Here is a 25,853-nt window from a genome sequence, read left to right as displayed (position 1 = left end):
GGTCCAATGGGGGGGGGGTCTCATTGTGGGGGGTTATAATGGGGGGGGGCTCATTGGGGGGGGGGTTAATGGGGGTTTTTAATGGGGGGGGGGGTCCAATGGGGGGATAGGAAAGGGGGGGGATGTGGGGTGGGGTCTGCAATGGGGGGGTCAATGGGGAGGAAATGGGGTGGGGGGGTCTCATTGGGGGGGTCCAATGGGGGGGATTTGGGGTGGGGGGGAAATTGGGGGGCTCTGGGGGGGGCAGTTGTGGGGCTGGGTTGGGGGGTGGGGGGTGATTAAACACAGCAAAGCAATGGGGCACAATGAGTGGGGCTTTATTGGGGGGGGAATTGTGTACACTTAGAGGTTGGTCCCTCAGCCCCACAGATCTATGGGGCAGCCCCATAGCACCACATCCCCCCCCCATCACACCCCCCAGATCTATGGGGCAGCCCCATAGCACCACATCCCCCCCATCACACCCCATAGATCTATGGGGCAGCCCCATAGCACCACATCCACCCCCCATCACACCCCCCAGATCTATGGGGCAGCCCCTTAGCATCACATCCCCCCCCTTCACACCCCCCAGATCTATGGGGCAGCCCCATAGCATCACATCCCCCCCCTTCACACCCCATAGATCTATGGGGCAGCCCCATAGCACCACATCCCCCCCATCACACCCCATAGACCTATGGGGCAGCCCCATAGCACCACGTTCCCCCCCCCATCACACCCCATAGACCTATGGGGCAGCCCCATAGCGCGTTGTGGGGCTCACTCAGCTTTGCTATGGGGCCGCCCCACAGCGCGGCTGTAATAGAAGATCTGCCCCACAAGGAGAGCGTTGCAGGCGGCCGACACCAAGTAGGTGAGGATCAGCAGAGGGTCCCCTGTCTCCTATGGGGAACAGTGGGGTGGGGGGAGATGGGGGGGGATGTGGGGGGTGCTATGGGGCACTGTGGGGTGTTATAGGGCTCTATGGGGTGTTATGGGGCTCTATGGGGGGCTATGGGGCTCTATGGGGGGCTATGGGGCTCTATGGGGGGGCTATGGGGTGCTCTGAGGCACTATGGGGCTCTGTGGGGCAGTGATGGTATGCTATGGGGCTCTATGGGTCTCTTTGTGTCCCTATGGATCTCTATGGGGTCCCTATGGGTCTCTATGGGGCGCTATGGGGCTCTATGGGGTGTTATGGGGCTCTATGGGATAATATGGGACTCTATGGGGTGTTATGAGGCTCTATGGGGTGCTATAGGGCTCTATGGGGTGTTATGGGGCTCAGTGGGGTGTTATTGTGCCCTATGGGGTGTTATGGGGCTCTATGGGATGCTATGGGGCTCTATGGGGTGTTATGGGGTTCTATGGGATGCTATGGGGCCCTATGGGGTGCTGTGGGGCTCAATGGGGTGCTATGGGGCTCTATGGGGTGTTATGGGGCTCTTTGGGATGCTATGGGGGGCTATGGGGCTCTGTGGGGGGCTATGGGACATTATGGGGCACTATGGAGTGCTCTGAGGCACTATGGGGCTCTATGGGGCAGTGATGGTATGCTATGGGGCTCTATGGGTCTCTATGTGTCTCTATGGGTTGCTATGGGTCTGTATGTGTCCCTATGGGTCTCTATGTCTCTATGGGTCGCTATGGGGTCTCTATGTGTCTATGGGTTGCTATGGGGTCTCTATGTGTCTCTATGGGTCGCTATGGGGCTCTATGTGTCTATGGGTCGCTATGGGTCTGTATGTGTCTATGGGTTGCTATGGGGTCTCTATGTGTCTCTATGGATCTCTATGTGTCTATGGGGCGCTATGGGTCTCTATGTGTCCCTATGGATCTCTATGGGGTCTCTATGGGTCGCTATGGGTCTGTATGTGTCTATGTGTCGCTATGGGGCAGTACCTGTATGGACGTGAACACTCTGGCGGTGGCTCCGAGCAGCAGCAGGACGGAGCTGAGCGCTGACAGCTGCCCCGTGTGGCCCTGACGGTGATTGGCTGCGGCCTGCAGCAGCTGGGGGACCCATAGAGACACATAGGGACCCATTGGGAACCATAGGGACCCATAGAGAACCATAGGGACCCATAGGGACCCATAGGGACCCATTGGGACCCATAGGGACACATAGGACCCATTGGGACCCATAGGGACCCATAGGGACCCATAGAGACCCATAGGGACCCATAGGGAACCATAGGGAACCATAGGGACCCATAGGGAACCATAGGGACCCATAGGGACCCATTGGGACACATAGGACCCATTGGGACCCAGAGGGACCCATTGGGACCCATAGGACCCATAGGGACCCATAGAGACCCCCAGCACCCCATATCCCCCCCCTCAGTGCCCCACATTCACCCCACAGCAACAGACCCCCCCCAAGACCACCCCACCCCCATCCCCATAGACCCCCTATACCCCCCCACATCCCCCCCTACACCCCACATCTCCCACCCCAACCCCCATCTCTCCCCCCAGACCCCAATATTCCCCCCATATCCCACCCAAGACCCCCCATATCCCCCCCATCTCCCCCTTACCCTCCCTGCCCCCTCTGTTCCCCCCCATATCCCCCTCCTGGGACCCCCATACCAACCCCCATCTCCCCCTTACCCTCCCCCCACCCTTTACCCCATAGCCCCCCCCTGCCCCCCATCTCCCCCTGCCCCCCATCTCCCCCCCCCCTTACCCTGCCCCCCAGCACGCCGGGTACATTGGCTGCCTGCAGGGCGGTTCTGATCCCGGGGGGGGTCAATGGGGAGATGAGGACGGACAACAGCAGCACAGACAGCAGCAGCAGCAGCAGCCCTAAGGGGGGGGATATAATGGAGGGGGGCTTATGGGGCTTTAATGGGGGGATATGGGGGGATATGGGGAGATATGGGGGATCTTATGGGGCTTTAATGGGGGGGAATGGGGGGATATGGGGGGATGGGGCTTCCAATGGAGGGGGGGGATATGGGGAGTGGGCTTCATGGGGCTTCCAATGGGGTAAGGGGGGACATGGGGGGGGGATTTATGGGGTTTCCAATGGGGTAAGGGGGTCTTAATGGGGTTTTAATGGGGGAGGGTCATTAGTGGGGGTAATGGGGGGCAATGGGGGAGGATGGGGGGGGGGTCTTAATGGGGTTTTAATGGGGTAATGGTGGGGAGGTTCATTGAGGGGGTTATGGGGGGGGCACTTGTGGGGTGGGGGAACGTGGGGGGCGTGGGGTGCTTGGGGAGTGGGAGGGTATTTGGAGGCTGGGGGCTCTTATGGGGCAGGGGTCAGTTATGGGGCTGGGGTCAGTTATGGGGCTGGGGGCTCTTATGGGGCTGGGGTAAGTTATGGGGCTGGGGTGACTTATGGGGCACTCACCCCACACCGTGCGCCCCCTGTAGTGCAGGATGAGGAATGCGATGATCAGCGTCTGCAGCAGCAGGAACAGCGCCTCGCCCCACGAGCTGTGGGGCACACGGGATCTATGGGGTCTATGGGGCAGCCATGGGGCCTAGGGGGCGGCTATAGGGTCTATGGGGAGATTATGGCGTATATATGGCAGCTATAGGATCTGTAAGGTACACATGGGGTCTATAGGGCAGCTATGGGGTCTGTGTGGCATCCATGGGGTTCCTATGGGATCTATGGGGTCCCAGTTGTCTCTATGGGGTTCCCATGGGATCTATGGGGCAGCTATGGGGTCCCAGTTGTCTCTATGGGGTTCCTATGGGATCTATGGGGCAGCTATGGGGTCCCAGTTGTCTCTATGGGGTTCCCATGGGATCTATGGGGCAGCTATGGGGTCCCAGTTGTCTCTATGGGGTTCCCATGGGATCTATGGGGCAGCTATGGGGTCCCAGGTGTCTCTATGGGGTTCCCATGGGATCTATGGGGCAGCTATGGGGTCCCAGGTGTCTCTATGGGGTTCCCATGGGATCTATGGGGCAGCTATGGGGTCCCAGGTGTCTCTATGGGGTTCCCATGGGATCTATGGGGCAGCTATGGGGTCCCAGGTGTCTCTATGGGGTTCCCATGGGATCTATGGGGCAGCTATGGAGTCCCAGGTGTCTCTATGGGGTTCCCATGGGATCTATGGGGCAGCTATGGGGTCCCAGTTGTCTCTATGGGGCTCCCATGGTATCTATAGGGCCGCTATGGGGCCGCCCCCCCCTCCCCCCCATCCCCATTACCTGAATGGGAAGCCGTGCCCCACACTGTAGGCCACCGACCCCCCCAGCGCCAGCAGCTCCAGCCCCACAGCGCCCAGACTGAGCCCTGCCCCACTGCGCGCCCCATAGAGCTTCAGCACCTGCGGGAGCTTCACTGCAATAGGGGGGAGGGGAAGAAAACAGGAGCTGTGGGATCCTGCCCCATAGCGGCACACAGCCCCATAGCGCCCCATAGAGCCCCATAGAACCCCATAGAGCCACACAGAACCCCACAGTGCCCCATAGAACCCCACAGTGCCCCATAGAACCCCATAGCAACCCAAAGAGCCCCATAGCAGCCCCATAGCGCCCCATAGAGCCCCATAGAGCCCCATAGAACCCCACAGTGCCCCATAGAACCCCATAGCAACCCAAAGAGCCCCATAGCAGCCCCATAAAGCCCCATAGAGACCCATAGAACCCCATAGTGCCCTATAGTGCCCCATAGAACCCATAGAGCACCATAGTGCCCCATAGAACCCCATAGTGCCCTATAGTGCCCCATAGAGCACCATAGTGCCCCATAGAACCCCATAGCAACCCAAACAGCCCCATAAAGCCCCAGAGTGCCCCATAGAGCTCCATAGAACCCCATAGAGCCCTATAGAGCCCTATAGTGCCCCATAGAGCCCCATAGTGCCCCGAAGTGCCCTATAGTGCCCCATAGCGCTCCATAAAACCCCATAGAGCCCCACAGCACCCCATAGAGCCCCATCAAACCCCATAGCGCCCCATAGAACCCCATAGAGCCCCATATCACCCCCTATCTCCCCCCGTGTCCCCGTACTGACCCATGGCGGACCCAGCCACGATCCCGTACCCGAGTCCTTTACTGAGCAGGATCTTCAGGCACTGAGCTACGGGGGAACCGGGACTAAGAACAAACGGACACACTTCCGGCCCCCTGACCCCCACTTCCGGCCTCCAGACCCCCACTTCCGGCCCCCTGATCCCCACTTCCGGCCTCAAAACCCCACTTCCGGCCCCCCGATACCTACTTCCTGCTCCCAAACCCCACTTCCGGGCTTCCATAATCACTTCCGGCCTCCATACCCCCATTTCCGGCTTCCTGACCCCCACTTCCGGCACTGAAGACCCGCACTTCCGCTCTCTATCTCCCACTTCCGGTCTGCACGACCCCACTTCCTCCCCAGCCTCCCCTCACATCCGCCCACATCCATCATGGCGCCGCCCACACCCGCCATGTCACCGTTCCCTTTATATCCCGTCATTAATGGCGGCTGTCCGGTTGCGGTTTCCCGTCATTCTCCCCGCCCCCGTTTCCGGTTCCCGCACCGTGCAGCGGCCGTTCCCTCATCGCCTCGAAACAAACTTCCGGGATCAGCGCCGGGACCAGCAGCGCCCGCAGCGCCTCCATCTTGGAGCCGGGACACACAGCGCCGCTCTGCGCAGGCGCGGGACCGCCCCCAACGGCCGCTGATTGGAGGAAGGAGGTGGGAGGGGAACTGCGCAGTGATTGGCTGGAGGAACAGACCAAGAGATCCGATTGGCTGAGCGGTCCTGTCGATTTGAATTAGTCCCGCCCATTAACGCATGCGTGTTTGTTCCGCTCACGCCCAGACTCCATAATGCGCATGCGCTCCCGCAGAGCACTGATTGGTCGCCGTAAGAGCTCACTGCGCATGCGCCATACGACGGACTCCGATTGGCTCAGACCTCCCGTATGGGCAAATCTGACGCATGCGCACATCCTCCCCCTCACATCCAAGATGGCGGCTCCCTCCGTTCTGCCGGTTCTGCTCGGTTCCTCGTTGCTGTTTTCCGCCCTTTTGGCCGTTTCCTCGCTCCGTCTCCGCCGTCTCCGTTCCCTCGGCTCCACCCGCCGTTTCCGCTCCGTCCTTCGCCGTCTCCGCCGCCGTCGTTCCGTTTTGTTGCTGCTCGGTTCCCGTTTTTGTCTCCGTTCCTCGCTCCCGGTTCCGCCATCGCCGCGTTTATGGAGCAAACGTCGGAGCTGCGAATTCTGGGACACGCTGCGCCGGAAGGACTTCACCCGCCGGGAGTGGGACGACAACTTCCGGGTCGCCCCGGAAACCTTCGACTTCCTGTTCTCGCGGCTCCGTTCCGCCATCGAGCGCCGTGACACGAGCATGCGCCGTGCGGTGCCGCCCGACGTGCGGCTGGCGCTGACGTTATGGCGGCTGGGGGCGGGCAGCGAGTACCGGGCCGTGGAGCTGCGCTTCGGGGTGTCGCGATCCACCGTGTGTAAGATCCTACGGGATGTCTGCGAGGCCGTGGTGGCCGATCTGGGGCCTTGGTTCAACACCCCGCCCGGCTGCGTGCCGCAGGGCGCCGCCATATTGCCGCCACCGCCGCCATTCATCGGGAGCGCGACGGGGGCCGCCATGTTGGAACCGGATATTGGGATGGGAGCCGCCATTGGTGCGCCGGAAGTCAGGGTGGGATCCGCCACATTGGTGCCGGAAGTGAGGCAGGGAGCCGCCATTGCTACGCCGGAAGTTACGATGCGATCCGCCATTACTCCGCCGGAAGTTCGGAGAAGGGCCGCCATTAATGCACCGGAAGTCAGACTGCAATCCGCCATTACTCCACCGGAAGTGAGGATGGGGCCTGCCATTAACGCACCGGAAGTGGCTGTGGGAGCCGCCATTGCAGCGCCGGAAGCGGGGCCGTGCTCCGCCATTGCTCCTCCTGCCGTTCCCGTTGTCCGTCCGTTCCCGCTCCCGCAGCTTTGCGGGGTTTTGACTCGTGTCCGTGTCCCGATCCGGGCTCCCCCCGACTCCGCGTCCCGTTACTCGGCCGGTTCCGGTTGGCACGCGGTGACGCTCCAGGCCGTGGTGGATCCTGTCGGTTTGCTCTGGGCCGTGGAGGTTTCGCCGCCCGGTGGCGGCGTTCGGGGCTCGGAGCTTTACCGGGAGTTACAGCGGGACAACGGGCGGCTGGGAGGGGCGGAACGGGACATCAACGGGGTCCGGGTGCGGCCGTTCGTGCTGGGCCGGGAGCGGGACCCGCTGCTGCCGTGGTTAATGCGGCCTTACCGGGAACGGGAGCGGGGGGACGGCGGAAGTGACGTCAGAGGTGAAAGAGACCCGGAAGTGCTGGGCGGAAATGACGTCAGCGGTGAGGGTAAGAGAGGCGGGAAGCAGGAGGCGTGGAAAGCGGCGATGGCAGGAAGTGACGTCAGAGCGGCGGGTAACCTCAGACGTGAGAGGCGGAGGCAGAAAGTACCACGTGACCATAGGCCGGAAGTGTCTCTTTTCCATGCTGAAAGTGATGTCAGCAAACGCGACTCTACGCAGCGAATTTCCGGCGGACTTCCGGAAGTCTCTAGTGCAGTGACCGGAAGTTGTGTTACCGGGAAGCCGGAAGTCAATCGACGCACCGGAAGTGAGGCCTGCTCCGCCGGAAGGAAGCGCCCGGCCACATTTGACGTCACTTCCTGCGCGACCAAGCGGCTCCGTTTCAACATGGCGGCGGCCGCAGCTCGCGGTTCGGCCATGGCGGCCGTTCGCCGGTTGCGGAGCCGCTGGCGCTGCCTCCAGAAGCGGAACGACGGCGACGTGTCGTTCCTGCCCACGTTGATCGCCGCCTGCTGCCTCCTGCACAACGTCTGTACGCAGCGGGGAGACCCCCTGCCACCCGGAAGCGGAAACGGGGCCGGGATGGACAGCGATGGGGAGGAGGAGGAAGAACTTCCGGATCAACCGGAAGCGGAAGCGTGGCGCCTCAGGGAGGCTGTGGCCGACGCCATGATGGGATGAGGAGGGGGGGGGGTTCATAGGGGGTCGCTATGGGGGGGGTTTAAATGGGGTCAGTGTGGGGAGGGGTCTCAATAGGATCCATATGGGGCCATAAGGGGGTTATGGGGGGGGTTATGGGGCCTGAAGGGTCAATATTGGGGCCTTGGGGGGATTGAAGGGGCTGATTCTATGGGGTTTGGGGTGGGGGGCGTCATTTTGGGGGGGGTCCCTTTAAGACCCCTCCCCTTTTATTGCAATGATGGCGTCAGCCCCATTTCAGCCTCAATAAACTCGATCCCAATTGTCCCAAATCTCGTTTTATTCCAATAAATAAACGTTACAAAAAGGGGATGATGGGGGGGGGGGGGGGGGGCAGGTGGGGGGGTTAAATCATTACAGACCCCTCCCCAATTTCTACCCTTCCAACCCCCCAATTGACCTTAAAAATGGGGACCCCGATTGAGGCCCCCAATTTGGGGGGGGGGGGGTTGGGGTGGTTTTAATGGGGATAAAAAGGGGGGGGGGGTCCTGGGTTTCTTTTTGGGGGGGGGTCTTAAATCTGATCCCACCCCCTTCATTTGAAACCCCCCCCCCTAAATGAAAGCAACGTTTATTCCATAATAAAAAGGAATCTGGGGGGACCCCCAAAGTGGGGGGGTCCACTTTGTTAATGGGGGGGGACCCTTTAATCCCACCCTCCTTAATTAATTAAGACCCCCCCCCCCTTTAACAGCCCAGGAGGGACCCCAAATAAAGGGGGTGGATCTGGGGGCTCCTTTTTGCTATTGGGGGGGGGGGGCTGAATCCCACCCCCCCAAAATACAAAGCAACGTTTATCCCACCACAATAAAAAGAGTCTGGGGGGGGGGGGGAGACCCCCAACACCCACCATTATGGGCTGGGGGGGGGGGGTGATCCAGGGGGTCCTTCCTGCTATTGGGGGGGGGGGGGGTCTTTAAATGGGGGGGGGTCTCAGATGAGGTCGGCCACGTTGAGGGGCATCTCCTCGATGGCCGTGTTGTAGAACGTCTCGATGTCCCGCAGGGTCCGTTTGTCCTCCTCCGTCACCATGTTGATGGCCACCCCCTTACGGCCAAAGCGGCCCCCGCGACCGATCCTGAATGAGGGGGGGGGGGCATCGTTAGGGACCCCCCCCATAAACCTCATGGGTCCATAAAGGCACCCAGGGACCCCAAAGGGACACAGGGACCATCACAGACCCACAAGGGACACAATGGGATTTAGGGACCCCCAAAGGGACACAGGGACCATCACAGACCCACAAGGGACACAATGGGATTTAGGGACCCCAAAGGGACACAGGGACCCTCATGAATCCCCAAGGGACCCCTGAAGGCACCCAGAGACCCCCTAAGACCCTCATGGGCCCATTAAGACACCCAGGGACCCCCAAAGGGACCCACGGAGCATCAGCAGAACCCTAAAGGACCCCCAAAGGGACCTCAATGGGATATAAAGACCCACAAAGGCACCCAAAGACCCCCAAAGGGACCCAGAGAGCCCCCAAAGACCCTCATGGGTCCATTAAGGCACCCAGGGACCCTCAAAGGGACCCTCAAAGACCCTCATGAATCCCCAAGGGACCCCTGAAGGCACCCAGAGACCCCCAAAGGGACCTATGGACCATCAGCAGAACCCTAAAGGACCCCCAAAGGGACCTCAATGGGATATAAAGACCCCCAAAGGGACCGAAAGACCCCCAAAGGGACCCAGAGAGCCCCCAAAGACCCTCACGGGTCCATTAAGGCACCCAGGGACCCTCAAAGGGACCCAGGGACCATCACAGACCCCTTAAAGGATCCCTAAAGGAACCTCAATGGGATTTAGGGACCCCCAAGGGGACCCAGAGACCCTCATGAATCCCTAAGTGACCCCCAAAGGGACACAGAGATCCTCATAGACCCCCCCCCCAAAGGCACCACTATGGGATTTAGGGACCCCCAAAGGCACCCACAGACCCCCTGTGAGACCCCAAGGACCACCAAGCACCCTGATGGACCCCCAAAGGCACCCAAGGGACCCCTCAAGGCCGCAGGTCTCCCTATTGCAGAACAGGCCCCCCCCAGTTACCCCCCACCGCCCCCATTTGCCCCCCGTCCCCACAGCGCCCCCTACCGGTGGATGTAGTTCTCCCTGTTGGTGGGCAGGTCGTAGTTGATGACCAGGGAGACCTGCTGCACGTCGATGCCCCGCGCCTGGGGGGGGAGGGGGCACAAATTGAGGGGGGGGCACATAAAGGGGGGGGGGGACACACATAACATTGATATGGGGGGGGGATGTTGGTGGTCGGGGGGTCCCCAAAGGTTATTTGGGGGGGAACCAGGGGGGTCCCCGACTGCCCCATGCTGTGCCAAGGGGTTGCGTCCTGCACTCAGCACAGGGGGCTGCTGGACAGGGAGGGACCACCTTGAACCCCCCCATTATCTCCTACCAAGACCCCCACCCCATATTACCCCCCATATCAGCCCCCAGGACCCCCAGTAGAACCCACCCCCTCCTTTGGGACCCCCCCAGGACCCCCATATCACACCCCAGAACCACTTGAAACCCCCTCAGACCCCTCCAACCCACCCCCAGACCCATTTAAACCCCTCCAGGACACCCATATCACCCCCCCAGACCCCTCTAAACCCATTTAACCCCCCCAGACCCCTTTTTAACCCTCCAGGACCCCCCATATCACCCTTTCAGACCCCTATAACCCCCTTTAAAGCCCCCCCAATCACCCCCATATCACCCCCCAGGATCCCTCTAAACCACTTAAACCCCCCCCCCCCACCCCTTCCCCCCCAAGACCCATTAAACCCCCCAGACCCACTTAAACCCCCCTGGTACCCCACATCAGCCCCCCAGACCCCTTTTGAAGCCCCCCAGGACCCCCATATCACCCCCCAGGACCCCTCTGAAGCCCCCAGACCCCTTTAACCTCCCTCCAGACCCATTTAAACCCCCCATGGTCCCCGATATCACCCTCCCAGACCCCTCTGAACCACTTTAAACATCCCCCCGACCCCTTTAAGACCCACCCCAGACCCACTTAAGCCCCCCAGGACCCCCATACACCCCCCAGGACCCCTCTAACCCCCATTGAAGCCCCCAGCCCCATTTCCCCCCATGTACCAGCAGGTCGGTGGTGATGAGGACGCGGCTGGAGCCGGAGCGAAACTCCCTCATGATGACGTCCCGCTCCTTCTGGTCCATGTCCCCGTGCTGGAAATTGGGGGGAGGGAAATAAAGGGGGGGGGGTCAGAATGGAGGATGGGGGGCGTTTGGGGGTCACAATAGGGTCATTTACGGGGGGTTGGGGGTCAAAATGGGGCTATTTGGGGGGTTGGGGGGCAGAATGGGGTCGTTTATGGGGGGGTTGGGGGTCAAAATGGGGGGGGGTCACAATAGGGTCATTTATGGGGGGTTGGGGGGCAGAATGGGGTCGTTTATGGGGGGTTGAGGGGTCAAAATGGGGGGGGGGTCACAATAGGGTCATTTATGGGGGGTTGGGGGTCAAAATGGGGCCATTTGGGGGGGGTTGGGGGGTCAAAATGGGGGGGGGGGGTCACAATAGGGTCATTTATGGGGGGTTGGGGGGCAGAATGGGGTCGTTTATGGGGGGGTTGGGGGGTAAAATGGGGCCATTTGGGGGGGTTGGGGGTCAAAATGGGGCCATTTGGGGGGGTTGGGGGGCAGAATGGGGTCGTTTATGGGGGGGTTGGTGGGTAAAATGGGGGGGGGGTTTAAATGGGGGTCGGGGTCTCCCACCATGGCGGACACGGTGAAGTCCCTGGCGTGCATCTTCTCCGTGAGCCAGTCCACCTTCCTGCGGGTGTTAATGAAGATCACGGCCTGGGTGATGGTCAGCGTCTCATACAGGTCACACAGCGTGTCCAGCTTCCATTCCTTTAATTACAGTAATTAATAGGATTAATTAATTAATGTGATGGTCAGCGTCTCGTACAGCGTGTCCAGCTTCCACTCCTGGGGCAGTTAATGGGGGTAATTAGCAGCGGGGTAATTAATGGGGGGGTAACTGGGGGGCTGGGGGACTAAGGGATGAATGGGGACCCCCTGGGTTCCTATAAGAGCCAACATGGGGGGATGGGAGCCACAATTGGGGGGGTCTGCCCCAGGTTTAAGTCCTGGGGGGGTAATTAATGGGGGGGGGCAATTAATGGAGGGGGGGGGGGGAACCCTGGGCTCCTATGGGGGGGGTTGGACCCAGACCTGGGGGGTCTGGCCCTAATCTGGGCTGTTCCCCCCCGTTCAGGGGCCGCCCCCACTGGGGGGCTCCCATGGTTCTGGGGGGGGTTGATGTCGCATGGGGTCACTGTGGGGGGGCCACAAGGGGGGGGCGTCCCACAAATCCATGGACCATGCAGGGGGAAAAAGGGGGGGGGGGTCCCTTTAATTCTATGGGGTCCCTCTTTTGGGGGGGGGTCTCCCATTCAGGGGGTGTCTCTCATCCTGTGTGGGTTTTCCCATTGGGGGGGGGGGGGGTCCCTCCTTTTGGGGAGGGGGCTCCCATTTAGGGGGAGTGTCCCCCCTTTTGGGGGGGGTCCCTCCCTCATTTGTGGGGGGTCAATACTTTGGGAGGGGGTCCCTTATTATGGGGGGTCTTTCCTTTTGAGGGGGGGTCTCCTATTGTGGGGGAGGGTCCCTCCTTTTTGGGGGGGGAACCCTTATTATGGGGAATCCCTTATTTTGGGGGGGGGTCCCTCATTTAAATGGGGGGTCCCTTATGATGGAGGATGGTCATTTATTTTGGGGAGGGTCCCTTGTTATATGGGGGTCCCTTTATTTTGGGGGGAGTCCCTTATTTTGGGAGGGGTCCTTTATGATGGGGGATGGTCCTTCATTTTGGGGGGTCCCTTATTACATAGGGGGGTCTCTTTATTTTGGGGGGGATCCCTTATTTCAGGGGGGGGTCCCTTGTAATATAGGGGGGGCCCTTTATTTTAGGAGGTCCCTTATTATATAGGGGGGTCTCTTTATTTTGGGTGGGGGTCCCTTTATTTTGGGGGGTCTCTTTATTTTGGGGGGGGTCCCTTTATTTTGGGGGGGGTCTCTTTATTTTAGGGGGTTCCCTTTATTTTGGGGGGGGTCTCTTTATTTTAGGGGGGGTCCCTTTATTTTAGGGGGGTCTCTTTATTTTGTTGTGGGTCTATTTTGGGGGGGGGTCCCTTTATTTTGGGGGGGGTCCCTTATAATATAGGGGGGTCCCTTATAATATAGGGGGGCCCCTTTATTTTAGGGGGGTCTCTTTATTTTGGGGGGGGTCCCTTTATTTTGGGGGGGTCCCTTTATTTTGGGGGGGGTCCCTTTATTTTAGGGGGGTCTCTTTATTTTGGGGGGGGTCCGACCTCTCTCTCCACGTTGATGTAGAACTGCCTGATCCCCTCCAGCGTCAGCTCCTCCTTCTTGACCAGGATTCGGATGGGATCCCGCATGAACTTCTTGGTCACCTCCAGCACGTCCATGGGCATCGTGGCCGACAGCAGCACCACCTGGGGGGCACCCAAAGGGGGGGGGTCACCGGGACCCCCCCTACCCCATAGATTTTCCCCCCTGCCCCATAGATCCCAACCCTGCCCCATAGATCCCATCCCCAACTTTCCCCATATATCTGTGGGCATCAACAGCAGCACCATTTTGGGGGGGGGGGACAAAAGGGGGGATTCACCAGGAACCCCCCACCCCACAGATTCCCAACCCTGCCCCATAGATCCCAACTCCGCCCCATAGATTCCAATTCCGCCCCATAGATTCCACCCCTGCTCCACAGATTCCCCCCATCACCCCATAAACCCCAACTCTGCCCTACAGACTCCCCCCCCCTGCCCCACAGATTCCCAGCTCTGCCCCACAGACCTTCCCCCTGCCCCACAGATCCCAACTCTGCCCTATAGACTCCCCCCCCTGCCCCATAGATCCCCCCCACCCCAATAAAACCGCCCCATCCCCACCAACCACACCTCAGTTCTTTACATGGGATGGGATGGGGGGGCACCCCCATTTGGGGCCGTTTCAGCCCTTTCCTTTGGGCTATTTTGATGCAGTTTTTTATAGGGGGGGGGTCAGAGGGGCCCCGTCCCCCCCCGGACCCCCCCGTGTCCCCCCCACCTGCGTGTTCCCGCTCAGCTTCTGGAAGATGTCGTAGATCTGATCCTTGAACCCGCGGCTCAGCATCTCGTCGGCCTCGTCCAGCACAAACATCTTGATGAACTTCGGGGCTGGGGGGGGATCAGAGCTCACGACCCCCCCCAAATATCCACAGACCCCCCCCAAATATCCACAGACCCCCCCCAAATATCCACAGACCCCCCCCAAATATCCACTGACCCCCCCCAAATATCCACTGACCCCCCCCAAATACCCACAGACCCCCCCACACACCTTTCTATGTGGACCCCCCCATTCCCCTCCCCCCCCCCTTCCATTGCAGAGCACTCAGTTCCCATCCTGACCTCCTAAGGGGGGGGGAAACAGGGGTCCCCCCCTCCCCAAATAGAACCCCTCTCATTGACCCCCCCATAAAGGGACCCCTATGGCCCCCTCCCCAAATAGAACCCCTCTATTGAACACCTCCCATATGAGCCCCTATGGGACCCTCCCCAAATAGACCCCCACTCATTGACCCCCCCCCCCATAAAGGGACCCCTATGGCCCCCTTCCCAAATAGACCCCTCTATTGACCCCCTTCATCTGGGCCCCTATAGGACCCTCCCCATCCACTGCAGCCCCCACCCAAAGGACCCTAACCTTAACCTTAAACCTAACCCCCCCCCACAGACCCCTTATTTGAGGTGCCGCCCTCAGCCTCATTGCTGTGATCACTCCCATTTGGGGGGGGGGCTTTGGCCGAGCAGAACGCAGGGCTGGGACCCCCCCCAGGGGGTCATGTGACACGCATGGGGTCATCAGGGGGCGGCTGGGATTACATGCGGGACCCCCATAGGGTAACATGGAGGGGCGCCCCCCAGTGGTTCCCAGCGGTACTGCAGCACGGCCTATAGGATGAACCCCATAGGGTAACATGGAGGGGCGCCCCCCAGCGGATCACAGCGGTACTGCAGCACGGCCTATAGGACAGACCCCATAGGGTAACATGGAGGGGCGCCCCCCAGCGGATCAACACGGTACTGCAGCACGGCCTATAGGACAGACCCCATAGGGTAACATGGAGGGGCGCCCCCTAGTGGTTCAAGGCGGTACTGCAGCACGGCCTATAGGACAGATCCCATAGGGTAACATGGAGGGGCGCCCCCCAGTGGCTCACAGCGGTACTGCAGCACGGCCTATAGGACAGACCCCATAGGGTAACATGGAAGGGCGCCCCCCAGTGGTTAAACACGGTACTGCAGCATGGCCTATAGGACAGACCCCATAGGGTAACATGGAGGGGCGCCCCCTTGTGGTTCCCAGCGGTACTGCAGGTCGAGCAGCACCCAGATCCCTGCCACCCCACAGGGACCCCATAGACCCCCAGGACCCCCATAAACCCCCCCATCACTCACAGAGGTAGCGGCGGTTGAGCATGTCGAAGACGCGCCCGGGGGTCCCCACGATGATGTGGGGGGCTTCCAGCTGCAGCTTCTGCACCTCGGCGCGAACGTTGGTGCCCCCAATGCAGGCGTGGCACGAGGCGCCCATATAGTCACCAAGGGCCATCACCACCTTCTGGATCTGAGACCCATAGAGACCCCATAGAGACCCCATAGAGACCCCATTAACACCCCATAGACACCCCACAGAGAACCCATAGAGACCCCATTAACACCCCATAGAGACCCCATAGAGATCCCATAACCTGCCCATATAGTCACCAAGGGCCATCACCACCTTCTGGATCTGAGACCCATAGAGACCCATAAACACCCCATAGAGACCCATAAACACCCCATAGAGACCCCATAGAGATCCCATACAGACCCCATAACCTGCCCATATAGTCACCAAGGGCCATCACCACCTTCTGGATCCATGCCCCATAGAGACCCCATAACCATCCCATAGATAAACACCCCATAAAGACCCCATAAACAACCTACAGAGACCCCATAACCTTCCCATAGACACTCTACAAAGACCCCATAGAGACCTCATAGGAACATCATAACCATCCCATAAAGAAACACCCCATAAAGGCCCCATAGAGACCCCATAACTGAGCCATATAATCATCCAGTGTCATCCCCACCTTCTGGATCTACCCTTCACAAAGACCCCATACAGACCCCATAGAGACCTCCCAGCTGCCCCACAGGGACCCCACAGGGCCTCCATAGGGCCCCATATCACCCCATAGCGCCCCCCATCCCCGTGTGCCCCCCGCATGAACCAGCGTCGCCACGGGGCGGCCCTGGGATGAATGGGGCCGGCTCTGCTCTGCCCCCACCGGATTTGGGACGGAGCCACCCAGCTCCGCCCTGCCCAGGCGGTGGGGGGGGAACTGGGACATACTGGTCTATATTGATCCCATACCATCCCATACTGGTCCATATTGATCCCATACCGTCCCATACTGGTCCATATTGATCCCATACTGCTCTGTATTGATCCCATACCATCCCATACTGGTCTATATTGATCCCATACCATCCCATACTGCTCTATATTGATCCCATACTGGCCCATATTGATCCCATACTGCTCTATATTGATCCCATACCGTCCCATACTGCTCTATATTGATCCCATACCATCCCATAATGGTCTATATTGATCCCATACTGTCCCATAATGGTCTATATTGATCCCATACCATCCCATACTGGTCTATATTGATCCCACACCTCCCCATACTAACATATACTGACCCATATTGGACCCACACCATCCCATTCAGCCCCACACTGACCCCATACAGGCCCATACTGCCCCCTCCCATCCTTGTCCATACAGCTTTATACTGGTCCGTACAGCCCTATACTGGTCCATACCACCCCATACAGCCCCCATACAGCCCCATACTGGTCTGTACAATCCTATACTGGTCCATACCACCCCATCCAGCCCCATACTGATCCATACAGCCCTATACTGGTCCATACAGCCCAATACAGCCCCATTCAGACCCATATTGATCCATACAGCCCCATACTGATCCATACAGCCCCATATTGATCCATACAGCCCTATACTGGTCCATCCAGCCCCACTCAGCCCCACACTGTTCCGTACCTGCTGCGCCAGCTCCCTGGTGGGTGCGAGGACGAGCGCCTGCGTGGCCTTGATGTGCAGCTCCAGCTGCTGCAGGATGGAGATGGCGAACGTCGCCGTCTTCCCCGTCCCCGACTGCGCCTGAGCGATCACATCGTACCCTGGGGGGCAATGGGGGGCAATGGGGGGCAACAGAGATCAATGGGTGCAATAGGGGGCAATAGGGGGTCAATGAGGGGAATAGGGAGTCGATGGGGGCAATAGGGGGCAATAGGGGGTCAATGAGGGGAATAGGGAGACGATGGGGGCAATAGGGGGTCAATGGGGGCAATAGGGGGTCAATGGGGGTAATAGGGAGTCGATGGGGGCAATAGGGGGCAATAGGGGGTCAATGAGGGGAATATGGAGACGATGGGGGCAATAGGGGGTCAATGGGGGCAATAGGGGCAATAGGGGGTCAATGGGGGCAATAGGGGGCAATAGAGATCAATGGGTGCAATAGGAGGCAATAGGGGGTCAATGGGGAGTCAATGGGGGTAATAGGGAGGCGATGGGAGGCAATGGGGTGGTTGTGGAGGCATAGGGGCCAAAGGGGGGCAACAGGGGTGAATGAGGGGGGGGGATGAGGGTCAATGGGTGCAATAGGGGGCAATAGGGGGTCAATGGGGGCAATAGGGAGTCGATGGGAGGCAATGGGGGGGTTGTGGAGGCAATAGGGGTCAAAGGGGGGCAACAGAAGGCAAATGGGATGGAGAGATGGGGGGTCAATGGGGCTATAGGAGGCAATGGGGGCAATAGGGGGTCAATAGGGGGCAACAAGGGGTCAATGGGGTGCGATGGGGATAATAAGGGGCAATGGGGACAATGGAGGGCAATTAAGGGGTCAATGGGGGGCAGCAAGGGGCAATTGAGGTAAGGGGGAGCAGCTGGGGGTCCAGGGGGGACAATAGAGATCATAGAGGAACTATGGCTGCAGAAGGGGGCAAGACGTTGGGGGGTTAAATGGGGGGAGGGGGGGTGATTTGGGGGCAGTTTTGGGGCTAAATGAAGTGATTTTAAGGCCAAACAGAGCAGTTTTAAGGCAGTTCAAGGACCAAATATGGCAGTTTTGGGGGTGAAACGAGGCAGTTTTGGGGTCAAACAAGGCAGTTTTGGGGCATCTTGGGGCCTAAACAGCACAATTTGGGGCCTAAACAGGGCAATTCTGGGGCCGTTTTAGGACACTTTTGGTGGTGACCAGCTCCATTTAGGGGCAAAAAGGGGCAGTTTAGGGGCAAATGGACCCCTTGGTGTGGGTGGAGGGGAGTTGGGGCAGCGTTTTGGGCTGAAAAAGGTGAATTTTGGTACCTTTGATGCAGGGCAGGATGGCGCGTTGCTGGATGGCCGAGGGCTTCTCGAAGCCGTACGCGTAGATCCCGCGCAGCAGCGCCTCCGACAGGTTCATGTCGTCAAAGCTGTCCACGATCTCGTTCCAGTTGCTCTGAGGGGAACCAGCAACTCCCAGTCAGACCCCAGTAACAACCAGTATAACACCAGTACCCACATAGCCCACAGGAGCCCCCAGACCCCCCATAGACCCATATAACCCCCCACAGGTCCCCATTGAAACACTGCACTGCTCCCACTCCAACTCCTCCCAGTCCCTCCCAATGCTCCCAGTAATTCCCAGTACAAACCCAGTAAAACCCCACAGCCCCCCAGGAGCCCCCAGACCCCCCATAACCCCCCAAGATCCCCCATTGAAGGACTGCTCCTTCCCAGTCCCTCCCAGTACCAAACCAGTGCTCCCAGTACCACCAATATCCCCCCATAGCCCCCAGACCCCCCATAGGTCCCCATTGAAACACTGCGCTGCTCCCACTCCAACTCCTCCCCAGTCTTTCCCAGTTCCATCCCAGTGCTCCCAGTACCACCAATAGCCCCCCATAGCCCCCATAGGACCCCATCGAAACACTGTGCTGCTTCCACTCCATCTCCTCCCAGTCCCTCCCAGTTTCCATCCCAGTAAGTTCCCAGTATCACTATTAACCCCCAATACACCCCCACAGCCCCCCCAGGAGCCCCCAGACCCCCCATAGACCCCTATAACCCCCACAGGTCCCCTCCCACTTTATCTGCTCCCTCCCATTGCTCCCAGTGAGGCCCCAACCTCCTCCCAGACCCCATTATCCCCATTACAGGCCCAATTAGGCCTCACGTAGGCCGCGTAGGCCTCACTCCCCGGCCTTTTCAGGTAGGCCTCATGTAGGCCCCGCCCCATCCCAATGCTCCCAGTAAAGCCCCACAAAGGCCCCATCGCTCCCAGATCCACCCCAGTGCTCCCAGTTGTCTCCCAGTTCCCCCCAATGGCTCCCAGTCCGGCTCCAACCTCCTCCCAGATCCCATTATCCCCATTACAGGCCCAGTTAGGCCTCGCATAGGCCGCGTAGGCCTCACCCGCCGGCCCTTTCAGGTAGGCCTCACGTAGGGCCCGGCCCATTAAGGCCTCACGTAGGCCTCGCTCCTCCCGGCCTTTTCAGGTAGGCCTCATGTAGGCCTCGCCCCGTCCCATCGCTCCCTATTGCCCCCATGGCGCCCATTTAACCCCCATCGCCCCCATATTCCCCCCGTGCCCCCCCCTCACCTCGATGACGCCGTCGGGGTCCATCCCTTCGGGTCCATTATCGCGGGGCCTGAGCGGGAAACACCGCGTGAGGCCTACAACGCCTTCACTTCCGGTCGAGACCGGAAGCGCGTAGCGCCCCCTAGCGGCGAGCGCTCTCAGTCCCCTCCACGTGGAGGAAAGCGGAAGTGCCCCCCTCCCTTCGTGGAAACCGCGGCGACCAATTAGGAGCGGCGGAGCGACCACGTGACGTCACGCCGCGTGCCCGGCCGCAGGAACAATGGGCGCGCGCGCGCGCCGCTCCCACGTGGAGCGGGGGAGGGGGAATGAAAACGGCCCGACCAGCCCCGATTTCACCCCAATTCTCCTTTAATTCTTCTCATCTCCGCTATTTAAAAACCCTCCGCGCTCCCACCTCCCCCCCCACAAAAAAACGCCATTTGTCCCCTTTAAAACCTCCATCCCCCCCAAAAACGGCACCGACCCCCCCGGAAATGAACCCAAAATGAACCGAAATCGCCCGAAATGGCCCCAAACTCGCCCCCCGGCCGCTCCCCGCCCCGCACCGGCTGTCCTGACTCGCTGACATCCTCACTCCGTCGGGGCCCCCCCCGCTCCCGCCGCTCCTCTTATAGCTCCCGCTTAGTCCCGCCCCCTCCGCTCGTTGATTGGTGGATTTCTCTGGCCCCGCCCATCATCTCGTATTTTATTGGTCGCTCGTCGCTCCGGGCTCCTCCCACCCCACGGCAGCCAATGGGAGCGGGGCGGAAAGGCGGGGCCGGGCGGGGCCGAACCACGTGGTAAGATGGGGGGGGTCGCCTTTGTGCCTGACCACGTGACCATCGGCCCCATCTCCCCCCCCCCCATTGCCCCACATTGACCCCATATGCCCCCCAGGGTCCCCCATTGCCAACCCCATATCCGTAAATGTCCCGTCCTAACAGCCCCACATCCACCCACATCCCCCCCATGACCCCATTTACCCCCCACCAACAGTCCCATATCCCCCCCATTGACCCTATTTACCCACCCATGACCCCCCAACCCCCCCCACAGCCCCATGTCCCCCCATAGCCCTATTTCCCCCCCTCCAGCCCCATATCTCACCCCCCATAGCCCCATATCCCCCATATCTCACCCCCCATAGCCCCATATCCCCCATATCTCACCCCCCATAGCCCCATATCCCCCATATCTCACCCCCCATAACCCCATATCCCCCATATCTCACCCCCCATAGCCCCATATCCCCCATATCTCACCCCCCATAGCCCCATATCCCCATATCTCACCCCCCATAGCCCCATATCCCCCATATCTCACCCCCCATAGCCCCATATCCCCCATATCTCACCCCCCATAGCCCCATATCCCCCATATCTCACCCCCCATAGCCCCATATCCCCCATATCTCACCCCCCACAGCCCCATATCCCCCATATCTCACCCCCCACAGCCCCAATCCCCCATATCTCACCCCCCATAACCCCATATCCCCCATATCTCACCCCCCATAACCCCATATCCCCCATATCTCACCCCCCATAACCCCATATCCCCCATATCTCACCCCCCATAGCCCCATATCCCCCATATCTCACCCCCCATAGCCCCATATCCCCCATATCTCACCCCCCACAGCCCCATATCCCCCATATCTCACCCCCCACAGCCCCATATCCCCCATATCTCACCCCCCACAGCCCCATATCCCCCATATCTCACCCCCCACAGCCCCATATCCCCCATATCTCACCCCCCACAGCCCCATATCCCCCCATTTCCCCCCTCCATGCCCTCATACCCATTCACCCCCTCCAATCACCCCCCCCAATCTCAATCCCCCCCCAAACACCACCACCATCTCCAAACACCACTTTATTAACCCCCCCCAACCCCCCCCAGGGGCTCTGCCCATACAAAACCCCCCACCAATGGGGTGAGTCTGAGTGTGTGTGTGTGTTAAAGGGGCATTGGAGGTTGTGGGGGGGGGTCTTAGTGCCCCCCCATCCCCCTCATGTGCCCCCCCCCCCCATATCACAGGGCCAGTTTGCAGTGGCACAGCTCCTTGTACATCTGCCTGCGCAGCTGCGGCATGTCCTGCTGCGTGAAGCTGAACGGCCGCCCCAGCGCCAGGAACTTGCAGTACTGCAAAGGGGGGGGGGGGGGAAGAAATAGGGGGGGGGGTAAGGATTGATTTGAGACCCCCCCCTCCCTGACTCCATCAGCCCCCAACCACCCAGCCCCTCCATAATTAACACATGCAATGTAATTGCAAACCCCCCCCCCTCAAACCCTCCATTGCCCCCCCCCAGTCTCCCATCACCCCCCAACCCCCCCCCATTCATCCCAGCAGCCCCACCTTCCCTCTTAACCCCCATCCTCCCATTATCCCCCCCATTGTCCCATTACACCCCCCACTTCCACACTGCCCCCCCCCAACCCCCTTCCAATCCCAACACCCCCCCCCCCACTGCCCCCATTACCCCCCAGACTTCAATTACCCCCCACAAAAGCCCCCCCCATCCCGGTCTGCCCCCCATAATGGGTCTCTATCCCCCCCAATTTACCCCCCAGCCCCACACAAAGCCCCACACCCCCCCAAAGAGCCCCACCCCCTTCTACACCCCATACAGCCCCCCCCACCTGCAGCACGAAGGCACCGCAGTCACTGTCGTTGTTTTGCCGGGCAACGTTCTGTTTTGGGGGGGGGGGGATGTAATTAAAGGGATACCAGCCCCACTAACACCCCCCCCCACCCCAAAACACCCTTATGACCCCCCCCACCCCTGGGACAACCCCCAGCATTCAGCCCCTAATGGAGCCCCCCAAAACAACCCCCCATAACAGGGTATCTCCCCACCCATAGGACCCCATACCCCCCATAACAGTGTATCTCCCCCCCCATAGGACCCCATACCCCCCCCATAATGGGGTATCCCCCCCCATAGGACCCCATACCCCCCATAACAGGGTATCTCCCCACCCATGGGACCCCATACCCCCCATAACAGGGTATCTCCCCACCCATAGAACCCCATACCCCCCATAACAGTGTATCTCCCCACCCATAGGACCCCATACCCCCCATAACAGGGTATCTCCCCACCCATGGGACCCCATACCCCCCATAACAGGGTACCTCCCCCCCCATAGGACCCCATACCCCCCATAACAGGGTATCTCCCCACCCATGGGACCCCATACCCCCCATAACGGGGGTATCCCCACCCATAGGACCCCATACCCCCCATAACAGGGTATCTCCCCCCCATAGGACCCCATACCCCCCATAACAGGGTATCTCCCCACCCATAGGACCCCCCCCTTAATTCCATCCCCCCCTTTCCCCCCCTCACCATTTTGAAGGCCCCCCCTCCACCCCTCCCTGAAGTCGGGCCGTTCCTTCCGATCCGCCTCAGCCTGCAGGTACCGGCAGATGTGCTGCCAATGGGGGGGGGGGGGAGTGTCAGATGGGGGCGGAGCCAATTAAGGCCACGCCCCCACCCAATTAATACACTCTAATTAACCAGACATACAACACTGGCAGCCAATCAGAGTGCTCCCTGCACGCCGATACCCCGCCCACAAACCAAGCTCCGCCCACCCACCTGGTTATACAACACTCATTTGCATACCACGCCCCATTAAGCCCCGCCCACACCGGAAGCATTGCTTTATATGGACCATGCTGACCACGCCCCATCCTAGAGGCCACGCCCCCTTCCTTAAAGGACCAGCTCACATTTAGGAGCCCCCCACCCCCCTCCCAAAGCCCACCCCCCTCCCCAGAAGCACCATATCCAATAGAGCCCCCCACTGGCCCCAGCCCCAAGACAGAAGCCCCACCCCCTCCCTTAAGCCCCACCCCCACTTTTAAGCCCCACCCCCTCCCTTAAGCCCCACCCCCACTTTTAAGCCCCAACCTCCCCCTTGGCCCCACCCCCCAACCTTAAGCCCCTCCCCCTTATCCTGGCCCCGCCCCATCCTTAAGCCCCGCCCCCTCCCTTAAGCCCCGCCCACCTTGGGGCACCTCCTGTTGAGCGTCCGCTGTGAGTCAAAGTACGTGATGCGGCGCCGCGCCACGTCCACGGCCACCAGCGACCAGTGCACCTCCAAGTGGATGGGGATCAGCAGCAGCTCCTTGCCGAAGATATCCACCTGGGGGTACAGCGTGGGGCCCCATATATACACCCCATATATACACCCCATATATACACCCCATAACCGGCTCCATGTGCTTCACATGACGGCCTGTGCCTTTAAATCCTGCCCCGCCCAACATGAAGCCCCCGCCCCTTTCCTTCATAAACCCCGCCCCTTTACTAAGCTCCGCCCCCAGAGCCCCACTCTAAGCCCCGCCCACTCTGAAGCCCCGACCAATCCAAGCCCTATACTCCCCCTTTAAGCCCCGCCCCCTTATAAGCCCCGCCCCTTATAAGTCCCACCCATTCTAAGCCCTGCCCCCCGTGCCCCACTCTAAGCCCCGCCCACTCTGAAGCCCCGACCAATCTAAGCTCTATACTCCCCATAAGCCCCGCCCCCCTTTAAGCCCTGCCTCTTTTCTTAATAAGCCCCGCCCCCGTGCCCCACTCTAAGCCCCGCCCCCTCCAAAGCCCTGACCAATCCAAGCCCTATACTCCTATACGCCCCGCCCCTTTTAAGCCCCACCCCCTTTAGAAGCCCCGCCCATTGTAAGTCCCACCCATTGGAAGCCCCGCCCACTCTGAAGCCCTGACCAACCCAAGCCCTATACTCCCATACGCCCCGCCCCTTTTATAAGCCACGCCCCTTTTAAGGCCCGCCCCCTTTATAAGCCCCGCCCCCTTGTAAGCCCCCCCCTCACATTCTTGGTCCAGCGCTGCACCCCCTCGTATCCCCGCGTCCTCAGTTTATCATAGAAGAAACTATTGAAGAAATGGACCTGGGGGGGGCACAAAAAGGGGGGGGGTCTCAACACAGGCTGAGCGACCCCCCCCCACATCCCCATGTTGGAGATGAGGACCCCTCCTCAACCCCCCCCCCCCCCCCCCACCTCACTTTGTCAGGCACGGCGTCCATCACCAGGTCCCCGTACATGTTCATCACCTGCGGGACACAAAAGGGGGGGGGGGGATTTGAGGACCCCCCCCCATTTTAAGACCCCCCCCCACCCCACAGCCCTTCCCTTAACCCCACAAGCACAACCCTCCCATAAGGTTCCTATGGGACCCCCTCCATCATCCCAACCTCTCCTGCTCCCTATGGACCCCCCCCATCAATTCAGTGCCCCCCCCCCATCAATTCAGTGCCCCCCCCATCAATTCAGTGCCCCCCCCATCAATTCAGTGCCCCCCCCCCCATTAGACACCCCTCCGCTCTGAGCCCCCCCCAGACCCCTTTATGGAGCCCCCAACCCTTCCCCATCCCCCACAGTTCTCCTATGGGACCCCCCTTCAACTTTCCAACCCCTCCTTCCCTTCTTACCCCCCCATTTTGGAGCCCCCCCCCCCCCATTTCAGAGACCACCTCCTCATGTTGGACCCCCCCCCCCTCCATTTTGGACCCCCCTCCTCTTTATTGGGACCCCCCCATTTTGGAGACCCCCCTCTTTCCCCCCAAACCCTCTCATTGAGCCTTCAATCCTTCCATTATCCAACACAAGCTGCTCCTTTGGGACCCCCCTCCCCCTTTATAACCCCCCCACCCCACAAACAATCAGCCCCCCCCCTTTAACATTAAAGCCCCCCCCCCACCTGGTCGTTGAGCCAGTTGGGCCCATAGAGGGTCTGCAGGTCGTCCATGGTCAACACGTGGCGCTTGTAACTGACCCGGAACCCCCTGAGCAGCGCGTTGCCGGGCAGACGCTGGTAGGACTGAATCAGCTGCTGCACCGAGCCCCTCCTATGGGCAATGGGGGGGGCAGCAGTGAGACCCCCCCCCCAAATAACCACAATAACCCCCAGGACCCCCCCCATATAGAGACATCCTCCTATGGCCATTAATGGGGCTGCATCAGCTGCTGCACCGAGCCCCTCCTATGGGGAATGGGGGGGGACACAACAATGAGACCCCCCCCAAATAACCAGGAAGACCCCCAGGACCCCCCCCATATAGAGACACCCCCCCAGGACCCCCTATGGCCATGAATGGGGCTGCATCAGCTGCTGCATTGAGCCCTTCCTATAGGGAATTGGGGGCCACAC

General features: G+C 60.2%; 3 protein-coding genes and 1 non-coding gene across 7 annotated transcripts; all 4 read right to left on the bottom strand.

The window, feature by feature from the left end:
• Positions 1 to 296: 296 nt before the first annotated feature.
• LOC146751067 (mannose-P-dolichol utilization defect 1 protein-like) lies at positions 297 to 5,603 on the bottom strand. 4 transcript variants are annotated; one of them, XM_085535697.1, is made up of 8 exons: positions 5,470 to 5,603; positions 4,965 to 5,030; positions 4,156 to 4,288; positions 3,344 to 3,429; positions 2,675 to 2,793; positions 1,885 to 1,995; positions 731 to 885; positions 297 to 473 (listed from the first exon to the last, which is right to left on the bottom strand). In XM_085535697.1, the coding sequence occupies exons 1-7, from the start codon at positions 5,549 to 5,551 to the stop codon at positions 763 to 765; spliced, it is 720 nt and encodes a 239-aa protein (XP_085391823.1). In that variant the 5' UTR covers positions 5,552 to 5,603; the 3' UTR covers positions 297 to 473; positions 731 to 762. The 4 variants fall into 4 exon arrangements, with proteins under 4 accessions (XP_085391823.1, XP_085391824.1, XP_085391825.1 ...); XM_085535698.1 differs by lacking the exon at positions 297 to 473 and adding an exon at positions 477 to 677; XM_085535699.1 differs by lacking the exons at positions 297 to 473; positions 1,885 to 1,995 and having other exon boundaries at positions 687 to 885.
• A 2,590-nt stretch (positions 5,604 to 8,193) lies between these two features.
• Positions 8,194 to 20,269, bottom strand: LOC146751066 (eukaryotic initiation factor 4A-I). The gene is made up of 11 exons (XM_085535696.1): positions 20,235 to 20,269; positions 19,690 to 19,738; positions 18,414 to 18,546; positions 17,088 to 17,227; positions 15,422 to 15,590; positions 14,028 to 14,137; positions 13,268 to 13,411; positions 11,670 to 11,807; positions 11,034 to 11,123; positions 10,029 to 10,108; positions 8,194 to 9,009 (listed from the first exon to the last, which is right to left on the bottom strand). Exons 1-11 carry the CDS (start codon positions 20,255 to 20,257, stop codon positions 8,865 to 8,867), a joined length of 1,221 nt encoding a protein of 406 aa, XP_085391822.1. The 5' UTR covers positions 20,258 to 20,269; the 3' UTR covers positions 8,194 to 8,864.
• On the bottom strand, positions 14,716 to 14,833 carry LOC116652709 (small nucleolar RNA SNORD10). Its single transcript, XR_004305854.2, has one exon. It is a non-coding gene; the product is annotated as a small nucleolar RNA SNORD10 (small nucleolar RNA).
• Positions 20,270 to 21,533: 1,264 nt separating the features above from the next.
• LOC146751065 (sentrin-specific protease 3-like) lies at positions 21,534 to 25,640 on the bottom strand. The gene is made up of 7 exons (XM_085535695.1): positions 25,404 to 25,640; positions 24,709 to 24,756; positions 24,515 to 24,592; positions 23,692 to 23,829; positions 23,028 to 23,112; positions 22,315 to 22,365; positions 21,534 to 21,816 (listed from the first exon to the last, which is right to left on the bottom strand). The coding sequence occupies exons 1-6, from the start codon at positions 25,623 to 25,625 to the stop codon at positions 22,337 to 22,339; spliced, it is 600 nt and encodes a 199-aa protein (XP_085391821.1). The 5' UTR covers positions 25,626 to 25,640; the 3' UTR covers positions 21,534 to 21,816; positions 22,315 to 22,336.
• Positions 25,641 to 25,853: the final 213 nt, after the last annotated feature.

Source organism: Coturnix japonica, unplaced genomic scaffold (assembly GCF_054131305.1).
Source record: "Coturnix japonica strain WE unplaced genomic scaffold, WE-NBRP24 Scf154, whole genome shotgun sequence".
In the NCBI taxonomy this organism is placed as follows: domain Eukaryota; kingdom Metazoa; phylum Chordata; class Aves; order Galliformes; family Phasianidae; genus Coturnix; species Coturnix japonica.
The sequence above is the reverse complement of the archived record's forward strand: the minus strand, read 5'-3'. Positions and strand labels throughout refer to the sequence as shown.